This window comes from Silurus aristotelis (genome assembly GCF_946808225.1).
Source record: "Silurus aristotelis genome assembly, chromosome: 1".
Taxonomy (NCBI): Eukaryota; Metazoa; Chordata; class Actinopteri; order Siluriformes; family Siluridae; genus Silurus; species Silurus aristotelis.
In genome coordinates this window covers 7,111,753-7,130,868 of record NC_139574.1, presented here as the reverse complement: position 1 = coordinate 7,130,868, position 19,116 = coordinate 7,111,753, and the positions used below count along the sequence as shown (strand labels likewise).

General features: G+C 41.3%; 1 protein-coding gene across 5 annotated transcripts in view; it reads left to right on the top strand.

The window, feature by feature from the left end:
- nck1b (NCK adaptor protein 1b) overlaps positions 1-14,830 on the top strand; it is a 65,999-nt gene extending 51,169 nt beyond the window's left edge. For all 5 annotated transcript variants that reach the window (XM_083547894.1, XM_083547896.1, XM_083547895.1 and 2 more), the window contains 2 exons: positions 10,335-11,053; positions 11,524-14,830. In XM_083547894.1, coding sequence (XP_083404020.1) covers positions 10,335-11,053; positions 11,524-11,724 — 920 coding nt within the window. In that variant the 3' untranslated portion in view covers positions 11,725-14,830. The remainder of the gene's footprint in view (positions 1-10,334; positions 11,054-11,523) is intronic.
- The last annotated feature ends 4,286 nt before the right edge of the window (positions 14,831-19,116 follow it).

The following is a 19,116-nucleotide window of genomic DNA, read 5'->3' as shown; positions in this document are numbered from 1 at the left end:
AATCTATCGTTTTCATTCGACAAGGAAAAAAAAGGAAAGACATAAATGCAATAACACATCTCAAAGCGAAGGACCTGGCGCCCATCCATCCTATGGAGAACGAAGGTTTCAGAAAGTTATGAGATCGCCAGCAATAAGTATCTATTAGACCTCTGGATTAGACCGTCCTCTCTGGTACAGTTCTATACAGCCATGATTTTTCTAAGGGAAATGAAGAGACTAATGATGGAGGAATAATTAAAAAGAGAGACCCTTTTTTTCTCAGGTTAAGTTTGGACAAACATGGAGGCCGAGAGGATTCGATTACTCTCATCCTGAAAAGCTGATCTGAAAGTCTGAATGAGATTAAATCCCACTTTCATCCGCACTCAGGCCACAGCTTCTGTATCCTTCTAACATTTTACATTTTGGCATTTGGCAGACGGTTTATCCTGAGCTACGTATATTTATCTTATTAAAAAAGCTGGGCAGTTGAGGGCCTTTGCTCAATGGCCCAGAAGTGGAGCTGGGATTTGAACACTTCTGATTTGAAGTCTATCTTAACCTGTAACATCCTATTAAAGGCTGCAATACATGGCATTATTTTTAAAACAGATTTTTATTTTCATTAGCAAGAATTTAATTCTTTTTAGTATTTATTTTTATGTGCTATCGTTCATTTTATCAATTTAATATAATTTATGCATGAAAGCCATAATTCTCAATTCTAATTGGGTGTTAATTGCCAGATAGTGTCTGATATTATTATTATTTTTTATTTTATTTATTCATTCTCTATTTAATTATAGGTCCCCTGGTGGTCTAGTGGTTAAGATGCAGCGCTCTCACCGCTGCGACCCGGGTTCGATTCCCGGTCAGGGAACCATCCCCAGCCACTCTTAGTGCCGGTCCCAAGCTCGGATAAATTGGGGAGGGTTGCGTTAGGAAGGGCATCCAGCGTAAAAACATGTGCCAAATCAAACGTGCGGAGGATCCGCTGTGGCGCCCCCTAACGGGAGAAGCCGAAAAGAAAGAAATTCTCTATTTAATTATTATAATGCAGCTGTCTATTGGATTATACATAAATAACCCTTGTTACTGGTGCAAGCGTTGCCATAGTTACCCGGTGCACAGATTTACTTGAATGTATGGTAAGTTCTATGGAAGGAGTCTCTGATCTCAGGCAGTGGTGAAGCTGTACTATAATCAGATAATCAGATAATTAGTGTATAAACTAGAAATAATACGAGAGATAATCATCGGTTTTGCCACATAATCAGCACTGGTGGTTGATTGCTTGAACTATTAATTGGCTACCAGCAAAAATCCTACAGATAATTTTTTTATTTTATATATATTTATTTTATTTTTATTTTTTTAAAGACTGCGTGCTTTAATATATTATAAATAATTAATCAATTATATAATATATATTATTTAATATATTATTATTAAAATATTATTATTTTTTTTTTTACATTTCTTAATAAGATTTAATTGATTTGTACCTTTTTATTGGCATTTTAACCTTTATAAAGCTTTTTTTTTATAATTTAAAAACATTAAATCAGTTAATTAGAATAATAGACTTAAATATACTTTATTGATCTGGTGAGGGAAATTGTGTTACAGCAGTTTTTTGTTGTTGTTACCAAACGAATAAAACCAGTATTTCATCATATTCTAAGATAATTTTATAATATCAATTTTGCAATATATTTTAATAGCTGATTTTTGGAGAAAGAAATATCACTTTTCTTGTGATATTGATTATCATCTGTATAAAATTCAATTTAATTTGATATATAGATACACACACACACACACACACACACACACACACACACACTATATTACCAAAAGTATTGGGTCACCTGGCCATAAGTACGGTATGTGATTTTTGAGCATCGCATTCCACATTTACTCCCAATTTCCTGAATCCCTCCACTCTTCTGGGAAGATGTTCCAGTATGTTTTGGAGTGTGCTTATGGATATTTGTGTTCATCAGCCACAAGGGTGTTATGAAAGTCAGGTACTGATTGAAACTGGGATGCAGTCAGCGTTCACATTTATCCCAAAGGTGTTCAGTAGGGATGAGATCAGAGCTCTATAGCAGGTCACTCAAGATATTCCTCTCCAAAGCATGTAAACCAGATCTTCATGGAGCTCAAGTTTAAGTGAATGCAAAATTATAGCACCTCTAAAGACATCCTGTACAATTGAGTGCCTCCAGCTTTGTGGTAACAGTTTGGAAAAGAAGGTCAGGTGACCCAATACTTTTGGCAATGTAATGTATCTATACAATCGCACATTGTTAAAACAACAATTAGGATTTCATTGCAGACGATGAATAGTTACAGCTGTTAATAAACAGAGAATGATGATTTAGAATAACAATGGAATGACCAGGATTACCTTCCAGCCAATCAGATTCGAGTGAGAGAACATGGTAAAAAACACACACACTATATTTTTTCGCACCCCTTATTGTGTGATGGTAACGCAGTGTTCGAGCTCGTCCATTCGTTACATTATGGCGCAGATGTTCGTCAGGGGCTATTTATACCAGCCGAATAGTTCAAAGTACCTGGAGCATGGAGCGACGTGATGACAGTCCTCGTCGTCTTGCGCCCTCCCCTGCTCACATTCCTACCTTTGATAACACATGCACTAGAGATAAATTACTCACTTCTTCACCATTTCACTTTGTCGAGAGGGGAAACAAAGAGGAAACCTTTTTCAGATTCGAAAAAACGACGTTTCTTGGAAGCCCCGCGGTTGAAAGACTATTTGTAGCGACGTTATCAGAAAGCCACCGAGACTACCGCCTTTGTGCTTTGTTTTTAAAATGTAACTCTTATGTAAAAAAAAAAAAGAAAAAAAAGAAATGAAGGGTCTCATCTAGACATTCTTCGGATCGATCTATTCCTCCCCTTAGATGTGTTTTTGTTTTTAACCTTTTCAAAGTTTCGCCACCTGCAAGGACTAGACAGCGTCCGTCTACCTGCTGTTAGCCTTTATTTGTCCTGCGGTGTGTGTATTTCACCATAAGACACTATTCCTTACTATTAAACTGCTCATCGTGTGTGTTAGTGTGTGCGTGTGTGTATAGAGTCTATACACACTACGGAGTCATGTCAGAGAACAATAGGATGTTCAGCCCAGAGGAAGTGGCTAATCTGAGCTCCTCTGCAACATGCTCTAAACTTCTCTAAGAGGAAAGACCGTAATGGACGGGAAACCCACCCAGAGACGGAACAAAAGACCCTCCAAAATGGCTCGAGAGCATTTTGCTCGTTCAGCTTTAATAAGCCAGACACTGATCCAAAATGAAAGTCGAACGAGAAGGAGAAGCGAGAACCGAACACTTCAAACGACACTTCTGATTTACAGACCCGTGGACCAACATGGCTTCTTTTTTGAGCATCCTCGCCTGAGGAACTCTAAAAAAAAAATACACGCTGACAAAACTCCTACAAATTTCTTAAGTTTTTTTTTTAATGCAGAGTTGGAATGGAGTGTTTACGATGATTAGAACGATGTTGTAAAGCGACAAATTAGCTCGGGTCAATCCCTGAGCTGATTCTTTCTGAAACGTGGCCTTCACTTCCCTTCTCACAACTGCAGTTATTTCCTGTTTACTGGGCAACATGTACAAGTGAAAGGAAAGCTTCATATGGCATACATGGAACATGTACACTGTTCCGTTGAGCGCTCTGCTAGGAGAAAGAATGCTAGGACAAAACCTAGCATGTAACAGTGTATAATATAAAAAAATATATATAGAGTGTGTGTGTGTGTGTGTGTGTGTGTGTGTGTGTGTGTGTGTGTGTGTGTGTGTGTGTGTGTGTGTGTATTGTATAATGTACATGTAAATGAAAATAAGTTCCCCGTATAGTGCATGGTTTAATTTCAGCTATTTAGCTCTGTTTCCTCACTGGTGTGTGCTATTATGCACTAAATTGCCCCTCGGTATGAATGAGAATAAAAACGTGCCCCATCCAGAAAGTCTTTCCCCTTTCCAATCAACCTCCATCCTGACCAGGAGAATGTGCCCCTTAGCTGTTCTTACTATTTCCCTGGGAACTTGGAGCTTGACCGTTAAGATGTTGGACATCTAATTGGACAGTCGTGAGTTAAAATTCCTGCACCACCAAGCAGCCATTTTGGGCCCTTCAACAAGGCCCTTAACTCTCATTTGCTCATTTGTATGGATGAGAGAAACGTTCTTTCTTTCTTCCGTCCGTCCGTCCATCCATCTACACCATGTACCATTACCCACAAGCTGCACACACAAACACTGTGGTATTAAAGGTGCACAGTGAAGGCAGTAAGATGTATCTATAAGGAAACCCCCATAGTGACGAGCAGATGTCTGATTCTTGCCGCTTGTTGTTTTCAGATGGTTCCACACTCAGAGTTAGCATCACACTCTTCTTGTGCCGACAGCGATTTGTAAAAACAAACACGGCCACCTTAGCTTTCGCTTATGCTGTACAGTCACAGGGTCTGATTTCTCATCTGCATGCTCATAACTGGTGCGAGAAACCAAACCGCTGCCTTTCACCCTGCAGCTCACCACAGAGCTCTGACTCTTCCAGCACAGGGGTCTCAAGACCTGACCGAACTGAGACGGGCTGTTTGGACCTCTTTATGTGGTGTGAGAAAGTGCACTGAAGTGACTGCCGCTTATTTTTAAACTCAGAAAATCTGTTCACGTCTCTATTATGCTGTTGGATTGGAGTAAAGTGTTTTATTACAGTGTAAACAGGAAACCTATTTGAAATTCAAATCAGGATTTTAATATTAAAATATCCTTCTTGTTGCCTGTAACTGCTGGGGTGGATGCGCTGTAGGAAACGCTTTCACACCACAAACTTCGACAAACATTTACAGTTAAGTTGAATCTAAACAGCATTTGATGAGAATTTTCCCCTGAGCGCTTGAGGTGGAGATCAGAACCTTTTTGCTCTGAAGAAAGACGTCACGCGCGTTACAGTGGTGGACGAAGTACACAAACCATACTTGAGTTAAAGTAGAGATTTACTCAGTAAAATATGACTCCAGTAAATGTGTCCTTTTAAACTTTTACTTGATTAAAAGTACAAAAGTATTTGCTTTCAAATGTACTAGGATTTTTTATTAATCAACTCAGTTTATGTGTAAAGACTCTAATGTGACTCAGCACACTGATCTATTCATAAAATGATATTAATGACTCAAACACTGATTGACTTCAATTACAAATATCACAAGCCCAAAAGCTTCTTTTCAACTACTTAAAAAAAATCGCATAATTAAGGCCACGGGTGTTGTGGCGAGTTCGAGTCTGGACTTTCTTCATTATTTATTCCTCTCAAAATGTTCTGCTTGCTGTTGAACTGTATGTTGGTAATAAGAGGAAACCACAAAGCACCAATCTAAACGAGTTTAAAACGGAGCTTGCGCACGACCCTGATTGGTGGATCGCTGCGTGTTTCAACAGTTACGTTTTTATCCTCATGATTAAAAAAGGAACGACTGATTACGCGAAACTTAATTTGATAAAAAGTATTTGACTTTGAAATGTAGTGAAGTTACAGTAAAAATCTCCCCAAAAGGAAATACTTCAGTAAAGTGCAGATACATGAAAAAGCTACTTAAGTACAGAAACTAATCATATTCACGTCCTTACTGTCCACCACTGGGGTGCTGTGCATTTATTCCCTGAAATAAGGCAGCATTTCCATTCAAGTTCACCTCGGTTACTTTTTACATTTTTTATTTTTTTTTATTTTGCTTTGTAACAGGAGCCTTTTTGATAACCAATAGCACCGACACCATCGAGCACATCCTCATGCTTCATGTGTCCTAGGCAAATACAGTGGTTCAGGTGGATTTGTACAATACAAAGCAGTTTGTCACAAACGACCCGGAAGCCGAGAATTGATTTAATCAGACTCGTGTATAAGCGCCAGAGCCCAGGCTTTGTTTTCCTTCCTTTTCATGTTTAACCTCCGGAATGAACCGTACAGCCATACAGACTAGATGGCATCTCTACCTCTGTGCTCCGGGATTATTCTAAAAAACTGTGCAGAAAGTACACTATATAATCAGTTCAAGATCCATAAATGCAGGGAGGAAGGGAGGAAAGGAAGAAAGAATGGAGCACTGAACCTTAGGGGCCTTGCTCAGGGGCCCAGCAGTGGCAGCTTGCCGATACCGGGGCTTGAACCTGCAGCCTTCAATTCAGTAACAAGTGAGCTTCCGTTTCCCTAACACAATTCATCATGGATTACAATTTAATATTTCATTTTTATATCATATTTAATATAACATTCAATAATAGAATAGTATAATATCATTCCTAGAAATATTGCATTTATTTTGCCGCAAGGACATCAGTGTTGTTGGACGACTCGTTTCTTGACTCAGTAAAATTAATGCGTAGGAAAAACAAAAAACATTGTGTTCTCTGTGTTTATATAACAGTCGTAAAAACAACTCGTTACGATGAGAATATTAAGTTGTGATCGCGAGGAAACAAAGTAAATATGATAATGCAGCTCCTTTTGTTTGGACTTCTGTATTATTATCTTCTTACAGGTGAAAAAGGGAAAAGAGCCTCATGGTTTTAATATTCACATCCAGTGGTTTTAAAGTGGTCAGATACCTAATGTTGCTTCCTTTCACCCTCTTGCACAAAGCCAGTCAGAATTTGATTATTAGGATGAGATGAATGAAAGCCCACGATGAGTATTTGCTGAGAAGATTTTCACAATCACTATCTTATCTAAAGTAGGTTTATCGCTCTCGCCGCTGCGGCCCGGGTTCGATCACCGGTCAGGGAACCAACCCCAGCCATTAGGGTTGCACAAGCCTTAGTGCCGGTCCCAAGCCCGGATAAATGGGGAAGGTTGCGTTAGAAAGGGCATCCAGCGTAAAAACGTGCCAAATCAAGCATGCGGATGGTCCGCTGTGCCGACCCCTAATGGGAGAAGCCGAAAGAAAGTTTACTATCTTATCTAAAGTACCGACTGCCTGCATTTCTACATTTGTAACAGAAGTGTAGAAAAAAGTGATACTATACTAGATATCAAGATCTCTCCTCCTTTTTTTTTTTTTTTGTCAAACCTTAGCAGCTCTTTCTGTGTAGGAAGAGAGAAAAAAAAAATAGAACGTGATTCATTTCTATCCCAGCTCTCGCCTTTTCGAGTCTCGGGCCGTGAAGCATCTCCCTGCCAAGTGGACATTCCTTCATGGTAACACCATATGTAAGTTCTTGCCAAACCCAGCGGTAAGTTGTGGAAGCCCAGAGCGCCGCTCTCTCTTCCCAGTAATCCTCAAACTCGGCTTTGACCTAGCTTGGGTCAGAAATCCTTAAAATCTTCCCCGTTCATTTCTCCTTGCGTCCTTTTTTTTTTATGCACCACTCCCTAAATTCTACTCCTTCAACTTTCCCCTCGCTCCAGACAAAAGAATGACACGCGGGTGTGGCGATCATTCCAGCGACATGCCTTTTACGAGGAATCGATTCCCAGGATAATTTCGCAACGCTGCGAAAACATAATTAGACCACACCTTTGGCTCCGAACCTGGGAGCGGATTACGGGGACAATTAACAGAAATTTGCGGCCGTCGTTACGGGTTGCTTGTTTTCTAGCTTTGCCAGTCAGATCATATAATCCTATACACCAACCACAGATCCTGTGCTGGATCTTTATCCGAGAACCACAAAGTGCGACAGACCAGGGTCCTCCGATAACAAAAAAGTGTATCCAGAACCTTGATCTTGGCCAGGAATTCCTACAGAACCCTGACCTCTGCGAAATGATGATGATTTGCTGGACGAGTTCAAACTCTGGGATCTTTCCAGCTTTGACGCATCTCCGGGAAATAGGAAAGACGTTCTGTGTTTGTGCGAGCGTAAGCAGTTTGCTTCTCTATGCAGCCAGCCAGCGCCGAAAGAAAGAAAACACTCATGAGCACAACAAAGCATGTGCTTGGGCAAGTTCTTATTTCTCTCACGTTCTGCCTGCTGGAGCTTGTAACAAAAGCCCAGTGCGAAAAATTATTTCTGTGCACGTGTGTGTGCGTGAAGACGATTTCATGGGCGTCCGTCTGAAAATAGGAGGTTGCTGGTGATTTTTCAAGATTGGGAGATGGTTTTCTTCATTTTTACTTGTGGACTGCTTTTAACATTAGACGTTGTCTCAAAGCAGCTTTACAGAGATAAAGCGGTTATAAAGGAATCCATAAGAGCCAATAGTGATTGTGACGAGGAAACCCCCCTGAGATGGTATTAGGAAGAAACCTTAAGATGAGCCAGACTGAGAGGGGAACCCGTCCTCATCTGGGTGGCACAGAATGTCCATTCAATGCAACCTGTGGTCCATTGTAGTAGACTGATGATCCTACAGTCCAAATCATTCCTCAAAGTTCTTGAGGTGCTCAGTAGTTACATGGATTTCCCGGGGCGTTGATGCGAAACCATCCCCAGTTGCACAGAGTGGCCTCCAGTCGAAGAGGCATCCAGATGCAGGGTGTTGGGATGAATCAGGCAGACCCGAGGAGAGGAAAATGACAGGAACACTGGTGAAGAGAAGGAGGATAACCGGGAAAGATAATTAAGCATCCTTATTGTTATATAAATTGCCATTAATGGATTCTTTTGCATTTGTTTTCATCTGGCGTGTAAACATGGAACACCATGCAGGATCAGTCACGGTGATATCACTGATTAAATCCAGCCGAAGCTCTTTAACCACTCAGATGACTTGCAACAGCTTTCACCAGCGATTAGTCATTGTTTGGTTGCGCCTCAAGAAGACTCAGGACTACGGAGCAAGCGTTTGACTCTGTGTTACATGCACGGCGTATGTTCAGGGATGTGCACCGACATGCTCCCACAAAGACACCGCCGCTAATTACACCCTCCCACCTTGAACTGTTCACTCTGCAACGGGATACTTAAAGCAGTTCTGCACCAGACACTGGCATAAGCACAGACCACTGAACACGTTTGATGTGTCTGGCTTTAAAGCCGAACGCCAATGCTGTAATTTTGGAAGGTATTTTCGATCCGAGTGCAGGTTCTTTGAACGTGCATAATGTTTAGTTGTTTGGGGTGTAAGAAAATATCGATACTGGTTAGTGTCATGATAAATCTTTTTTTGCCGATACAGTATCGATTCGCAATATTGATATAAAGAAAAAGAGAAAAAAAAATTTCGTTTTTAAATTTATATTGAGCGCTAGACAGCGGTATTCTTATCTCTGAACTTAAAAAGTGACGGAAAGTGCTAGCATAAGGGCACGTCACGTAATGTTAGCATTAATATGCAAATTTTTTTTAAAGATTGTTTTTAAGCATATGTACATAGTCGTTATGAAGCAGGATGATGATTGTATTATGTTATTAGTGTTAACATTTGTATTAGACTAGTAGTAGAAGCATCTGAGTGCTAGCCAGAAAAGCTACAATCCTAGGAAGGCAAGAAAATAAAGAGTAAGAAAGACTATTATTTCTTCTACAAAAGAAAGGAATGTAGTCAGGCACGGAAAACTCAGGCATGTCAAACACGCCTACAAATGCAGTCCACTTTATGTGCGTGTATAAAGCACTTTTATTTATGCTGCAAATTAAGCTTTTTCTGGTTATAAGTGCAACCACGAACAGCATGTGTTGTCAGTCAACGCTGCTACTACTTCCGGCCGAAGTTATACCCATAATTGTTGTTACAGCAGCGCCCCAAGGAAACCATGGATATTTCACTACTAGTAATGGAGGAAGAAAGAATTGTTTCAGCTCCCCTCTAACTGAGGGATTTAACTGCAGAATCTTGCAAGCACTTTATTTTTCCCCTGTTAAATATTTCTGGGACTGATTACTGCAAATGCAGAATTCATTTGCTAAGGTTTGCATATGGTAGTGTGTTCTTATGATAGCTTTCCTGTAAAATATATCCTATTCCTAAAATCAGAAATATCCCAATATATCGCCTTGCGTACAGTAACGCAGCGTGTCGTATCGCAACCCCTGTATCGTGATGCATATCGTATCATCGATACACAGCCCTATCCCTTGTACATAATATAATTAAATGGACTCATTGTGCAGGCAAAATTTTATCCGTTTAACCTAAAAGCCCCGGTCAGGAAGAGTCCAGTCTCTTCCCCAAAATCTGCTTTGTTTATTATCCTGAAAAGTGTGCATGTTGAACCGATTACAAAGTCTCTTTAGGAGTCAGCGTATTGAGCCAAGTCCTAGGATGTGTTTAGGCTGCACGTTATTCATATTATTCCCAAGTATTTTATCAGCCATCAGATCTAAACCTTTGGCTTTCGAGTGATCCGTGTGTTTGTGTGTTCGCAGGGATCGGGAAGGTGAAGCGAAAAACAGGAATGAGGGATACGGCGTCAAACGCGGAGGCAGACTTTTACCCAGACAACGGTGAGCGGCTGTATGACCTGAACCTGCCGGCGCTGGTAAAGTTTAACTATACAGCTGAGCGCGAGGATGAGCTGTCTCTGACTAAAGGCTCCAGGGTCATTGTGATGGAGAAGTGCAGCGACGGCTGGTGGAGAGGCAGCTACAGCGGGCGCTCCGGCTGGTTTCCTTCCAACTACGTGACGGAAGACGCAGACGGCTCAGCCAGTAATGACATGATGGGCTTGTCGGAGAAGCTGGCCGCCGTGGTGCACAGCGCAAACGGCAACAGGGTGCTCCATACGGTCCAGGCGTTGTACCCGTTCAGCTCGAGTAACGACGAGGAGCTAAACTTTGAGAAAGGGGAAGTTATGGACGTCTTGGAGAAGCCAGAGAACGATCCAGAGTGGTGGAAGTGCCGCAAAGTCGACGGGCAAGTCGGCCTCGTGCCCAAGAACTACGTCACCATACTTCAGGAGTCGCAGAACTCGGGGAGCATGGCCGGACCTCCTACGCCCGACTTCGACTACATTGAGCCTTCCGGAAGCGGGCGCTTCGCGGGTAAGGAGTGGTACTATGGCAAAGTGACCCGGCACCAGGCGGAGGTGGCGCTCAACCAGAGAGGCACAGAGGGAGACTTTCTCATCAGAGACAGCGAGTCTTCGGTGAGTGGAAATCTACAATGGCCGAGAGATGCAAAAAAATAAAAAAAACCTAATTAGAAAATAAAATGAAGATTCCAAAAACAGATTAACATATCCGAAAACAAAATACATCCGAAAAACAAATAAACAAATCAAAAAACGAACAAAGTCGAAGTAATGTTTCCCAGTTTTCTAAATTTTTAAATTTTTCCACAAAGGGTCAGTGTGGGTGCACATTTTCATTCCAGCCAAACAAGGACCACACATGATAGTCCACTAAAAATGAAGATCTAAACAAGCGGAATCTGGTGTTACTTGACTGAAATGAAAACCTGCACCCACACTGGCGTTTTGTGGAAAAAATAGAACACCGATTATCTGTATTTTATTATGGTTGGATCCATATTCGATGGATTTTCTGTAAATGTCCCCATAACGCTCTAAACCTGTAATGTGTGTGTGTGTGTGTGTGTGTGTGTGTCCCCGTGTAGCCTAACGATTTCTCCATATCGCTGAAGGCCCAGACCAAAAACAAGCATTTCAAAGTGCAGTTGAAGGACAACCTGTACTGCATCGGACAACGCAAGTTCAGCTCCATGGAGGAGCTGGTGGAACACTACAAAAAGGCGCCGATATTTACCAGCGAGCAGGGCGACAAACTGTACCTGGTCAAGGCCCTGGCCGCCTCCTGATCCGGACTGTGACTCGCATCGGAAAACTCGAGCCACGTGGCAGGACTGAAAGACTTGGAAAATAGAGCATTCCAACATTGGAGAGGAAGAGGGGGAGAAGAGAAAGGGGTGGGGGAGCGACAGAAATGTATTATTATTATTTTTTTTTGGATTCATGGCGTTCACGCTCAGAGCTCAGCTTCATGGATGGACGTGTATCAATACAAAAACAATTATGTTTAGGGCCTAGGTGATGTATTTTGCTGTTAACATGTATTAGAGTTACAACTTAGGTTTTCTCTTCTTCATATATATCCTTATTTTTTTTCCCCGTCAGCCACTTTCGGTAATCGCGTCGTCGGATTACATTTGTAGCGTTGAATTTCACAAACCCGCCGAAGCGCACCGTACCGTTTAATTTTATTATTTTTTTTTTTACTACACACCGCCACCTGCTTTTCAAATCACCCACACAACTCAAAGATGACTTAACGTGCTGCATCTCTCGGGGGCCAACACTTTTGCAGAATAAAAATCGCCGACCAAAGCGTATCACCTCGTAAGGGTTTTAGTGGCTTCTTTTTTTTCTTTAGAAACGTAGCTCAATGTTTACGAAGAATATCAGCAGAAACAGCTGCTTGCAGCTTAACAGGATGTAGCGGCTGCATTCTTCCTGTCCCTCGCATCAAGCCCAGGCTCAAGCCAAGGCGACAAGAAGCTGTTCTATATTTATGAAGTGGATCTTTTTTTTTTTGTGTGTGGTGAGATGTTTTTTTTTTTGTTTATTGTGCAAAAAGTCGTACATTTTGGGATGCGGGTGATTTTATTTGAACCTGAGTCCTGATTTTGGTTACATGAGAATTATTCTCCCCCCCCCCACATGGCTATTTACAAAGTGTGCACATTTTGCCTTGATGTAAAGCGGCCTCTGGTTTCGCTGCGTTCTCTGCGAAATGTTACATTCACACTTTGCATCGATGCGCGACTCGTTTCTGGATGACCGAAGATCCGATCTCACGCTCGCTTGTTTAGGTTCCTGCATCGTGTAGAATAAACTCGAGGTGCAGGTTGGGCGGAAATCCAAGACGGCTGCGTCGTTTTTTTTTTTTCTTTCATTAAGATTTGATCATGACGCTACACGAAGCCTTCACCAGACATATGGAGATTTCCCACCCGTTTTTTTTTTTTCCCCGGTTTGTTTGTTTGTTTTTTTAAATCTATCTAGTGACAGCAGCCGCATTTGTAACACAAGATGTTGGACAGAAAACGTTCCCCATCCGTAAGGAGGTTCAGGATTCTGCCTGTTTTCAGTCCCGCACATGGCCATCAGGTGTGCTACGGATCTTCATACAGGTGTGTGTGTGTGTGTGTGTGTGTGTGTGTGTGTGTGTGTGTGTGCGTGTGTGTGTGAATCCCGGGATTACGTTCTGATGTTTACACGAGGCTGCAGTTTAAACAGCAGGTCGAACGGCGCCAGTGGTGTTATATAAAATCCGCAGCTCGCCATAATGGGGACTTCTGTTAAACGGGAAGCGCGGATACCCTCGCGGTGTACGCCCCCGCTGTCGATGATGTGCACTTCCTGTTGTTTTGTGGATGTTTCCCGGATTCATATTTCAAGCCACAGCTAATAAGAGGATGTTTTTTTTCTTTTCTATTCTATTTTCTGTAGCGAGATCAGGGGTCGAGCGCGTCACGGCTTGCCGAGGCCTTATTTCGGGGGAACATCAACAACTGATGATTACTTCCCCAGCTGTGATGAGTCGAAGGGGGATTTTTTTTTTTCGCAGAGCGAACGGGGGGAAAAAAAGTGCTCCGAGATCTGAGTCAAGGGTGAACACCGGGTGAAATACGATCTGGAATATCTATCCTGAAACACCCGGGGCCTAGAGGTTGTAGAAAGAGCGGATGTTGTGCAGTGGTTGTTTTTTCTCATTATTTAAAAAAATATAGGCGGGAAAAAAAAAGTGCCTTGATTCCTCGACTCTCTTAAACATAAAGGTTTAGTGTTCCTTCACCAGGTTTCTGTCGTTCCTCCCGGCTGGCCACGGCCTTCTGTGATTTCAGCATTGCTTTGCATGCGATTTTCTGCGTCCCCGTACCGCCTTTTTTACCGATATTTAAAAACACAAATAAGGCTCAATCACTCATGTGCATGGTATGAAGTGACCTTATTTTACAGCACTCTTTCTCACACACACACACACACACACACACACGTGCCGTGGGTCGTCTAGCGACTGCGCTTGGATTCAGGACGGCGTGGATGTACAGATTAATTTATAAATCGGGAGAGTTACACGGTTCCTCGTTCACGTCCTTATTATTTTTGGGGGGGGTTTGTTTGTTATTTCCTGTGTGAGAATCACTTCAGTCCGATTTTGTCTTGTGATATTTAACACTGTAGTGTGGATCGGATTTTTGTTGTCGTCGTTGTTAATGCTGTCTAATCTACTAACAAGTTAACTCGCTACTCTCTGTAACAGGAGACGGAGCCTCACGGGGTTTAAAGGCACGGCTGCGTCACAGGAGTGTCTTTTTTTTTCTTTTATTTCTTTTTTTTTTGCTCCATGTGATGCACCGTATTCTGATTTTGATTCGCCCACACAGAAACCAAACGTGATGATCCCGTCGATCCAGATCTACTTCCTTATAGATCACGTCTCACTTTCACACCATGTTTCTCTTGGAGCAGTTTTCAGCTCAAATATACTCAAAGGACAGGAGGTCAGATATTTTTATTTTTATTTTTATTTTATTTTTTTCGGAAATAAAAATCTCAGCACTAAAACCATTGTTCCTTTACAGTGCAAAATGTGATTTTTTTTTTTTTTTATAAATTAAATCAATTCACTCCTGATGAAAACCACAGGTTCCAAACCTCGCCTAGTCTCGAACGGTTCCTCTCGATTTCGAAAATCCTGCTTCACGATGTAAATTTGTAGCGATTTAAGATTCCTCCCGGGCCGACGCCGAGAGTCGGGCTGTTCGAGGAGACGATCGAGAGACGATGCTGTGAAAAAGAAACTGTACTTATATGCTCACTATCTACATGGACTCGTCTTCATATCTAATAATAGAAGTTTATTAGACTGTGCAAAGGAAGTAATAAAGTACATCAACCAAACCATTTCTCATGTCGTGTTAAAAAAAAAAAAAAGAAAACGAGGGTAAGAAAGAGAGATATACAGCCACACCAAGCTGAAATTCCTGGGCCCTTGTGCAAAGGCGCTTATCCCCAAATCTGCTCAGTTGCATAAATGTGATAAATGTAGGTTGTTCTGCGCTGTTGGATAATCACCAAGCTGCCACTGCTGGGCCCTTGAGCGAGGCCCTTGATCCCCAACTGCTGAGGAAAAAGGGCTTCTGCCAAATGCCGTAAAAGTCAAATAAAAAAAATGCTTGTTCGGTGGAAATTCCAGTCTTTATCGCAGTTGAAGCAACAGTCCTCATGATTTTATCGAAGACTCCACACTGTGGCCTCACAGGTGCTCCATGGAGGTCAAAAGTCACGGAAGACTGATCGGATCTCGGATGTTCGGCTTCAGAGCGGCTTTGTTTGGCTGAGAACCTCATCGACACGGAGTGTGTGACCTCGAGACATGGCCTTCTTCCCCAGGAGTCTTAAAGAATGATCAGTATGGGGGTATTATATATATATATATATATATATATATATATATATATATATATATATATATATATATATATATATATATATATATATATATATAATACCCCCATACTGATCATGAGCTTTTTGTTGGGAGTGATGAGGATGGACAGGATTAGAAATGAGTTTATTAGAACGACATCACATGTAGGACGTTTTGGAGACAAGGTGAGGGAGGTGAGATTGAGATGGTTTGGACATGTGCAGAGGAGGGACATGGGGTATATCAGTAGGAAAATGCTGAGGATGAAGACACCAGGAAGGAGGAAAAGAGGAAGACCAAGGAGGAGGTTTATGGATGTGGTAAGAGAAGACATGCAGGTAGTTGGTGTGAAAGAGGCAGATGTAGAGGACAGGGGGGTACGGAGACGGATGATCCGCCGTGGCAACGTGAGCAGCAGAAAGAAGAAGAAGAAGATAATGCTGATGATGTGCACTTATTGGTAAAAACAACGCCCTCTATCTTTTAAAATCAGAACCAGGTTTATTGGCCGAATGTGTTCACACACACACACAAGGAATTTGGTTCCAGCTGTTGGTGACTCTCAAAAGTACAGACATGAATAACACTACATTTATTTTAGACTAAACGACAATACGAGACTATACAGATCAAATAGGAACACGATATACACAGTACACGAACAGTTTACGCCTCATGACAGGCGTCCGGATTCAGTTCAGGATTTCATTCGCTTTCATTAGTGATGGTGGAAATTTAATAACATTCCCCCCAAACCTGTACTTAAACCCACACCTGGATGTACATCACTACTCATAACGACTAAACAAAAACAAACCGCAGCACAGTTTCTGAAACATGGAATGAAAAAGCTGAATGAAATTGCTCCTGATGATGAAGTGTACATATTATTATTGGAAAGCAGGGTTTATCTTTATTCCACAGCCATGTCATGTTTATTCACAATTTAAGTCTCAATATCCCAATCTGCCACTCTTGTGGCCCCTGAGTAAGGCCCTTAACCCCTCTGTGTATCATGGCTGACCCTGCACTCTGACCACGTTTTTTTAACATCGTTGGGATTTTCACTGTGTTCTAAAGTACATTTGATAATAATGTAAACTTTATATATATTTATATTTCACTGTCTAAAACCCCTCAGATCTCTCATCAGATCATGTAGGGTGTTTTTTGTTTTTCGCACCATACGTGATTCGTGTGAAAATGTTCATTCCTTAATTAATACGCTGAGGTTTAAGTTCTGATTGGTTTATTATTTTAGATCTGAATAATATTGATATCAGCATTAGTGATCCTGCTTCATCCACCTTCTGCTCTCTGGACCTGTCTGATGGCCCCCGAAACCTACATTTAGGTAAAATTCTCTTTAAATGGAACCCATCCAATGCAAATTGTGTCCATCAGTGAACAGCTTCTAACCTCAACAATGATAAAAACTGTACTGAATGGACATTTGGTGTCACCCAGATGAGGACGGGTTCCTTTTAAAGTTCCTCTCAAGGAAATTTTCCTTTCCACTGTCCCCTCGGGACTCATTTATGAAGCTGTAATATTCTGTTTTTAAAGGTGACATTTCGTCTCTCAATATCCAACATGGTTGCCGCAGGAGATGGGTATGAACAGTAGAAGAGCGCCTTCTACAGGTGACTTTAAATGATGCAGCGATGACGTCATGAGTCCAGAGTTACACTGCAGTTTCATCAGTCTTTTCAAATGATAACCTATTGCATTGCACTGGATTTGGTACGAGATTATTGCAATCAAATGGTGTCAATAGCAGTCATGTTTTTGGGCAGAGTTCGTTTTTGACTCGATTCACCTGCTTGAACATGGAGATCTCTCATTTTCTGTCCAGGGACACACAGTCTGTCTGGTGTACAATGTTGACATTTTATTCAACAAGCATGAACCCGTGTCAGCCATTCCCTTAAAGCCTTATGCACTATGATATAATATGGGAAGAAGTGTTTGAAGGCAATGTGATGTTCTGAGGAAAACCTCAAATCCAGGCTTTCATATACAGTGGTGTGATTTTTATTTATTTATTTATTTATTTATTTATTTTTATTTTTTTGCATGTTTGTTACACTTTAATGTTTCAGCTCATCAAACTAATGTAAATATTAGTAAAAGAGAACACAAGTGAACACAACATGCAGTTTTCACTTGTAAAAACACAATCCAAAACTACATGGCCCTGTGTGAAAAAGTGTTTGCCCCCTAAACCTAATAACTGGTTGGGCCTCCCTTAGCAGCAATCAAGCGTTTGTGATGAATGAGTCTATTACAGCGCTGTGGAGGAATTTTGGTCACTCATCTTGTTGTAATTCAGACACACTGGAGGGTTTTTGAGCAGGAACCGCCTTTTTAAGGTCATGCCACAGCATCTCAATAGGATTCAGGTCAGGACTTTGACTAGGTCACTCCAAAATCTTCATTTTGTTTTTCTTCAGCCGTTCAGAGGTGGACTTGCTGTTGTGTGTTTTGGATCATTGTCCTTTTGCAGAACCCAAGTTCGCTTCAGCTTGAGGTCACGAACAGATGTTTGGACATTCTCCTTCAGGATTTTTTGATAAACAGCAGAATTCATGGTTCCATTTATCACACACAGCAAGTCTTCCAGGTCCTCAAGCAGTAAAAGAGCCCCAGACCATCACACTACCACCACCATATTTCACTGTTGGTATGATGTTCTTTATCTGAAATGGGGTGTTACTTTTACGCCAGACGTAATGGGACACACACCTTTCAAAAAGTTCAACTTTTGTTGAACAACAAAGTTGAACAAAAGTTCAACTTTTGTCTCATTAGTATTTTCCCAAAGGTCTTGGGGATCATCAAGATGTTTTTTGGCAAAACTGAGACGAGCTTTAATGTTCTTTTTGCTCAGCAGCGGTTTTTATCTTGTCTTTCTGCCATGAAGACCATGTTTTCCCGCCTCTTTCTTATGGTGGAGTCATGAACACTGACCTTAACTGAGGCAAGTGAGGCCTGCAGTTCTTTGGATGTTGTCGTGGGGTCTTTTGTGACCTCTTGAATGAGTCGTCACTGTGCTTTTGGGGTAACTTTGATCGGCCGGTCACTCCTGGGAAGGTTCTCCACTGTTCCATGTTGTTGCCATTTGTGAATAATGGCTCTTACTATGGTTCCCTGGAGTCCCAAAGCTTTAGAAATGGCGTTATAACCTTTTCCAGACTGATAGATCTCAATGACTTTCATTTGTTTCTGAATTTCTCTGATCCTCAGCATGATGTCTAGCTTTTGAGGATCTTTTGGTCTACTTCACTTTGTCAGGCAGGTCCTATTTAAGAGATTTCTTGATTGTGAACAGGTGTAGCAGTAATCAGGCCTGGGGGTGTGGTGAGAGAAATTGAACTCAGGTGTGATAAACCACAGTTTTTACAGGGGGGCAAACACTTTTTCACACAGGGCCATGTAGTTTTGGATTTTGTTTTCCCGCAATAATAAAAACCTTCAATTAAAAACTGCATGTTGTGTTCACTTGTTATCTTTTTCTAATATTTAAATTAGTTTGATGATCTAAAACATTAAAGTGTAACAAACATGCAAAAAAATAACATCAGGAATTAATTGTTAGTTGTTTTTGGTCAGATTTACATTCTGGCGAATGAGGAACAAATACACGTGTGAAGACGACATGATGAATACAGTAAGCAAACAAGACACTTCTTTCTCAAAGCACCTTTATTGTAGCAAAACTACAAATAGAAATTTCCCAAAAAGCGTAACAAATTAG